Source organism: Populus euphratica, unplaced genomic scaffold (assembly GCF_000495115.2).
Source record: "Populus euphratica unplaced genomic scaffold, PopEup_1.0 scaffold63.1, whole genome shotgun sequence".
NCBI lineage: Eukaryota > Viridiplantae > Streptophyta > Magnoliopsida > Malpighiales > Salicaceae > Populus > Populus euphratica.
Genome location: NW_011499942.1, coordinates 657,215 through 664,711, shown reverse-complemented (window position 1 = coordinate 664,711; position 7,497 = coordinate 657,215). Strand labels below are relative to the sequence as shown.

Genomic DNA, 7,497 nt, shown 5'->3' with positions numbered 1-7,497 from the left:
TTAATCATGCCATTTGTGAGATTAATAGCATGTGGGTTTTACTTAACGTAAAATGTAATGAAAGGTAAAACATTTATTATTTTCGAATTAAATATCATGAATTTTTGTATACATGAATGATATGGTCTAATTGTTAAGATTTAAACAAGATAAAATTAGTAAAAATCTAGTTTATTTGTTTTATAACAAAAAATATGACACCATTTTATATGTTTTTTAAGAAAAGGTTAGCCTTCAATTTAATCTATTATATTTTTTATTTTTTTAATTAATTTAGATTAACTTATCCAATTATTATCAAGACTTCATTTATTTTAACTACTAAATCAGATATTATAATTATAAATTTCTATAATTTTTTATTTTTTGAACTATGGTACCTGTTATTAAAAATAAACTAAATCTAATAAGAATATCAAATTTCATTGATTAAAACAATATAGAAAACGCAAATGAATAACTTAAACACTTAAAACCAAATATATTGAGACACAAAATGTTGCAGCACTCCATTGATCTATCAAAACCTTGTTGCTTATAACAATAAATCTAGTTATAATTAATTAATCAACAAAATTACAAAATGTAAATTTTAAGGCAGCAATAAAAGCAGATTTCTCAAAATGTAAATTTTAAGGCAGCAATAAAAGTAGATTTCTCATAATAATAATATAGTGAGACGAGATCTAGAAAATTCATTTAAAATTCCCTTCCTGAAAAAGTCATCCCCTGTATCTAACCCTGTGTCTTCACTCTCTGTGCCTACTCTTACTTTCCCTCTCAGTCTACTTCAAATTTCAAACACCAAAACAAGTTGAAGCCATCAACAACACTCTGCAGCTACCACCATCATCATGGGCTGTGTATCTTCTAATCTACTTAACAATGAGGATGAGTTCGCTCAACTAGGCAGCTCAGCGCTAAGTCACCACATAGTTTCACTCACTTCAACCACTTATGGCCTCCTCAATCTTGATCCGTTACCACCACCAACACCACCACCACAAGCCACCACAACTCCTCCAACACCATCACCTCGGTTCACTCTTGGCTCCATCTTCCCTACCCCTCTTACAGAACCTAAGTCCAGACCAGAAATCATTGATTCTTGGGAACTTATGTCTGGTCTTGACACCGATAGCTTTCGTTTCTCTCCCATTATCAAGAAAGATCAAGAAAGTTCCCATTTTTCATCCTTTTTCAAGAAACATCAAGAAACTCCTTTTTTTAGCAAAGAAAACACCAGTCCAAAACTTCTTTTGAAGGATAGCTCCTTAGTTACCAAGAAGTGCCAAGAAAGTCCTTTATCTAGCCAAGAAAACAAGAACCCAAATTTTCTTTTGAAGGACAGTACAGGTTTGATTGATAAATTTGAGAGACTATGTCCACCCAGTGGAGAAGACAGAGTTGTGATCTACACAACGACTTTGAGAGGAATAAGAAAGACTTTTGAAGCTTGTAATGTAGTGCGTGCAGCATTTGAAGGGTTTGGTGTGTTGATTTGTGAGAGAGATGTCTCCATGGACAAAGGGTTTAAAGAGGAGTTAATGGAATTAATGAGAGGGAAAGAGAGAGAGGCAATGGTGCCACCAAGGGTTTTTGTTAAAGGAAGTTACATCGGTGGTGCCGAGGAAGTGATGAGACTAGTTGAGGAAGGGATAATAGGAGATGTATTAGAAGGGTTGCCTAAGAAGGGAGTAAAGGGTGTGTGTGAAGGGTGCGGAGATGTGAGGTTTTTGCCTTGTTTTTCTTGTAATGGGAGTTGTAAGATGGTGATGGTGGTTAAGGAGGAGCTGGGGCAGAAACAAGGGAGGACTGTTGTGCTTAGATGCCCTGATTGTAATGAGAATGGTTTGGTGCTTTGTCCCATTTGTAGCTGATGCTCCAAGATACAGTCTGTTGTATCCCGAAGTCCTATGTTGTATCATCATAAGTAAGTTATCTCAATTTACTTGTTTTGAATTTGAGCTGAAATGATAATGTTCTGTATTGAATTGGTGCTAATCCTATTGAATGTGGTCTATGTGCCAATACATGATCAATTTACTTTGCTTAGATTCAATAGTTTTAGATGATTCATACAAGCAACAAATTGTGGAAATGGGATTATCATATTTCTGCTGTTACATTAGGGACAAGGGGGCTAATGAATTGAAATGATCGACTCTAAAACAAAGATGTAAACCTTGTTCAGAATATGGGGAAGAACTTAAGTTGATTGGTTTTTGTAGCATTGACTTTTATGTTGTTAAATATTCTTTTTGATGGTTCGCTTCCTTATGTCAGATCTTAAGCATGATATATACATTGTCTCTTACACAAGATCTGAGACTATTGTTATAGACAGAGTTGCAAGAACTTTTTTTTTTTTTAATGATGCGCTTAATCATGCTAAAGGTTAAAGTTTAGGTTGATCTAGTGTAGAATTAGAAGGTAATCTTAAAGCACCAAGAGGGAGGCTTCCCATAGTGCTTTCATCTGTTTCAATTGTAAAGGAGGAGGTACTGGTTACACTCTAGGAACTCCTTTAGTCTCAGATTGTTTGATGTTATTGTTATTTTTTTTTTATGTATTTGAATATATGCAGAGTCAAGAGATAAATGCCTCAAACCAGGGAAGTGTTAAATTTACCAAATCCTGCTTATAACCACAGTAACATTTTTTGATGGCTTTGATTTTATTTCTGGAAAAATTTCCCAGTGGACCTAACTGATACTGAGCTTGGTGTGATTTCGAACATGCTGATTTACATCTTGGCAATAGCAGCATAGTCTTGCATCGTAAAATTTTCCTTCTCTTCATTTTCCTTAGAAGTACTAGGAACGCCTGTTATAGCACCAATCATTTTGAACCGCAGAATTACTAGTACAACATCATTGTGCAAATGGGAGGTGTTTAAAGTCTAGCACTTAAAGTTTGTTTTGCCAGATTTTTTCGTAGCTTGAAGAGAGAGCATTAAAAACTGAAGTTTCAAGGCCATTGCTGTATATTGCATCTTCTTGATTTTGACTGTTGAATTTAACCTCAAAAAAGGTTTTTTCCATAGATTACTGATAGAAGACAGAAAAAGTGACAGATAATGATTGCATTGGGTCCCTTCACCTAGGGTTCTTTGCAGTAAGAGCATCAGTTTTCATTGTTTTCATGTGGAAACATGATGCAAGTGCGAGTGTACTGTTATAATTTTATTTGCTTACCACCATTAATTGTAACTGAAAATCTGTTCAAAATTTATGGGGTCTGGTCTTGTGAGTCATTCATTCTGTTTGTGGGCGAAGCATGGATGTGTGTGCTGCGTTTATAGCAGAAGCGTGCACTGTTTGGTTTGAACTTAAAAGCTGAACCGAACCGCCATAGTTCAGTTTGTTTGGTTTTTACCACAGAACCTAACCGCCATCTAGTAGGGGTGTTACCTCAGTTACTAATTACAATTACAAAAAAATAGCTAAAAGAGATCATCCTTTTATTATTACGCACACGTTCTTAGATTCTCATAATAAAATTACTATTTGCTCTAAAAAAAATCTTATTTAACTTGGTTTTAGGGGTATGAATGTAAAAAATTAAATGAAATGATTTATTAATTATTATTATCATTTTTACTTGAGACTAGAAAGTCTTTTCGCATTTTAAATAAATAATATAATAACTTAAATAATCTTAAAAATTAAAAAAAAACTAGGAAGAAAGGTTTTATGGACTTTTTATACTTTTGAATGCACATTAAAAAACTTATGAGTATATTTGGTATTATAGTAGCTATTGTGATTATAATTTTAAAAAAATTATTTTTATAAAAAGTATTTTTGCTTGAGAAAAAAAATTATTTTTATAAAAAGTATTTTTGCTTGAGGTTGATTTGGTAGTATGCATGTTTGGTTAAAATTATGATTAAAATTAATGTTGAACAAAAAGTAGTTTAATGTATTTGGTTAATAATGCTTTTGAAATTGAAGTTATAAAATAATTTTAAAAAAATATATTAATATTGATGATTTTTAATTTAAATATTGTAGATTTAACTATTGTTATTATATCATGAAATAAATAATATTTTATATAAAATATTTTTTATTGGTTCATTAAACTATCTATATTTTTATCACATATAAAATACATCTGATAATGATTATAGTTTTTTTGGTTTCTAATAATATGAGGTAAAATATAATCAGAAATAAATTAGAATTGTAATTAAATTCTACAAATCCTACATCATTAAATGATCTTTGTCTAATTTATGTAGTATCATTGAATAATATTAAACAATGGTTTTTTGAATAAAAAAAATTAAAAATTTATGTAGTATCATTGAATAATATTAAATAATGGTTTTTTGAATAAAAAAATTAAAAATTAAAAAATAATTTTTATTTTTTATTTTATTAGGTCGAATCCTGTTCAATGTATTTTGAGTTATGAACTGGACTCGGTCCAGCTGGAACAGTGTAGCATACTACATTGTTCATGCTAATTAAAATTCTATAAGCACACATGTAATTTCAACTTCAACAAAACAATGTTATCAACACAGATAAAGGTAGGGCCTATGCATAAAATCACGACTGATTTTATAAACAAATGGTTTAGTGCAACTGTTATATACTAAATATAACCATAAACGCTTAACCGAACGGACTCTTCATTACTTTTATAATTAAAAATAATAGAACATGTGTTTGAGTACACTTAAATCTTTTCAACACATTATTTTGTAATATGTATTAGGGTAATAAGGTCTTTGATTATATATAAAAATAATTAAAAAAAAGGTGGTTAATACATGAGTGGCATGCGCTAATAAATGAGACGTGTTCACACTATTTGGTCGGCATGTGTATATCTCTCGATGGTTAAATGTTGTTATCACCAACAACGTGAATCATCTAATGTTGTTTTTATATTTTTATTGTTGTTTTTTTTTAAAAAAAATTTGTCCATCTTTATTTTATTTAATTTGACTTTCAATTTAGTCTCATTGTTTTTTTTTCATATAATTTTTATGCTAGATTGTTTCCTCAATTTTTTATTACAATCTTCTTTTTTTTTTTTTATCATGATTAAGGATTTTTCTTTGTGATTTTTAAGTATTTGCCTTCTATGGAATGATTATAGTCTTATGAATTGAGTCACTAATTTTAAAGATAAATTAAATTGACTTGAGTTTATATATATATATATATATATTCTTAAATTGATTTTTTTCAATTTTATTTTTTAATATTAGATTATTGGGTCTTAAATTTTGTGATTTTTTTGTTTTTCTTTTTGTGGGGCTGAGCCAAGTTGCGAGCTAGCCAAATTAACCTGGATTTCTTAATATTTTTTTATGTCCTTCTTTATTGATTTAACTTTAATTTTTTTAATTTTTTCTTAATATTTTTTTTATTGTGATCTTACATTAGGTTTTAGGATTTAAGCTTTATTTTCCCCTTTTTTATGTGGGGTTTTCTAAATTTATTTTTCTAGATCACGAGTTAGTCAAGCTAACTTTACTTGATTCGAGGTATCATCAGTTGAATATTTTTTTATGTTAAGGAAAAATTCTACTTAGCCCATGAGGTAGTGTGACTTACATATTTCATGGACATTAAGAGCTTATTTAGTATTGTAGTAACAATTATTTTTTAAAGTATTTTTCACTTGAAAATGCATCACATATTTTTTTTCAAATTTATTTTTGATACTAGTACATCAAAATAATATGAAAATATAAAAAAATAATTTGAAGTAAAGAAAAAAATAATTTTTTTTATTTTTTTCAAAAACTCTTTTAAAATACATAAACAATTAGGTTACAATTCTAAAAGATCTTCAATCATGATTTCTCAAGTGCTAGTATGCTCTTATAAAAAACTTAAGACTTAAGCTGTATAAACTACTTTCACTATAATAATTATTGCAAGTGGATAAATAGCATTGAGGGATTGTGGAAGTCACTATTTAATTGTTTGGTTTAGGGTCACTATAAAACCTTGGTGTGCTAGTCTTATCATAAATAGAAAGGGTAAGGAACTAGTTGTTATTAAGGAAGGTATTAACACTCTGAGGCACCCTATTTGAGATAAGTTGTATTATGTGGTTTAAAAGTTTTGAGAGGTTTTAGCCTATAGTCTATCTATAGCTTAGGACGGTGATTTATTCATGTTAATAAATTTGATTTTTTTTAAATTCATTATGAGTTTGTATATCTAAATGAATTCTTATGGAAAAGATCCATATAAATGCCTCGACAAGGTTCACCCATTTTGAAAAGTGGAAGAGTTTTCCACAACTTATGTGTTGTGGTGAAAAATACTTTCAATTAAAATTAATGAATATTGAGAATAACATTGATAATTTTCTAGTTAACTCCTGATATTTAAACACTAATCTCACTAATAGGTTTAACATTTATACCAAAAAAATTGATCATTAATTCTCATGGATTTAATAAACTGATTATTAAATCTAAAATGCATGCTAAAAAAGAATAAGCATATAATGTATTTTATTTTTTAAAACTAGATATGAATTTTGTATTTTTAAGAGAATTGGTTGTATGCAATGCGCAATTTTTATTTTGTTTTATTTATTTATTATATTTTTCTGTATTTTTGTAAGGATACATTTAGCAAAAAAAAAAATATTAAAATAAAATTACTCAAAACAAGTCTAAAGGGTGTTTGCCAAACACATCCTTTAAACCAAAAAAACCTTGACAAAAAAAATCAAACTAAATAAGGCCTAAGGAATGGCCTGATTTTGACATGATCAGGTCGATTCAACTAGGTGGACCTGAAAACAAAGCAAAATAAAAACTTAAAACCAAAACAGATTCAACCTAAAAAAACATAAAACACCAAGAACACTCAAACATAAACTTAACAATATGAATATCAAATCAGACTGGATTTCAAGTAATAAAAAGCAAGTTTTTGATCACAATCAAGTATCAGTTTGCTTTGATTATTCCTTAAAAATCATGATTTTATCAAAATTGGGTTTCAGTTCAAAATTAAAACCCTAAGATTAAAACTTCCAAAAACATGTTATTGATAGTTGAGAACCCTAGATTATTCACTAATAATAATATGTGAACTTAATGAAACCATACTTGAAATAAAACTAGTCCTAAAACTAGCACTTAAGACTATGTTCATTAGATGAACATGAAGAACACAAACCTAGAACCCAAAAAACCCACCATGCTACAGAACCCAAAATACACATTTTAAACCTATAAACCAGATCCTTTAGCTTCAACAACCCACATTATCATAACTAAATATGCTTGATGACACGATGAAAAGATTGATGTCTTCTCCCAAGTGCAGGAGTGTCGAAGTAATAAATAACTTGGCAAGATTGGAGTTGAACCACAAGGAGGTTAATTATACAAATTATAAACAACAATTATAAAAAACAACAATAGTAACAGTAACAACAACAATAATAATAATAGCAATAATAATACTAATAATACTAGTAGTAGTAGTAGTAGTAGTAGTAGTAGTA

General features: G+C 29.1%; 1 protein-coding gene across 1 annotated transcript; it reads left to right on the top strand.

The window, feature by feature from the left end:
- Positions 1-719: 719 nt before the first annotated feature.
- On the top strand, positions 720-2,062 carry LOC105137144 (uncharacterized protein At5g39865-like). Its single transcript, XM_011042773.1, has one exon. It carries the CDS (start codon positions 855-857, stop codon positions 1,878-1,880), a length of 1,026 nt encoding a protein of 341 aa, XP_011041075.1. The 5' UTR covers positions 720-854; the 3' UTR covers positions 1,881-2,062.
- Positions 2,063-7,497: the final 5,435 nt, after the last annotated feature.

What these genes read in the sequence shown, in the direction of transcription:
- LOC105137144 (XM_011042773.1), top strand. Translation starts at nt 855, where the DNA reads ATGGGCTGTGTATCTTCTAATCTACTTAACAATGAGGATGAGTTCGCT.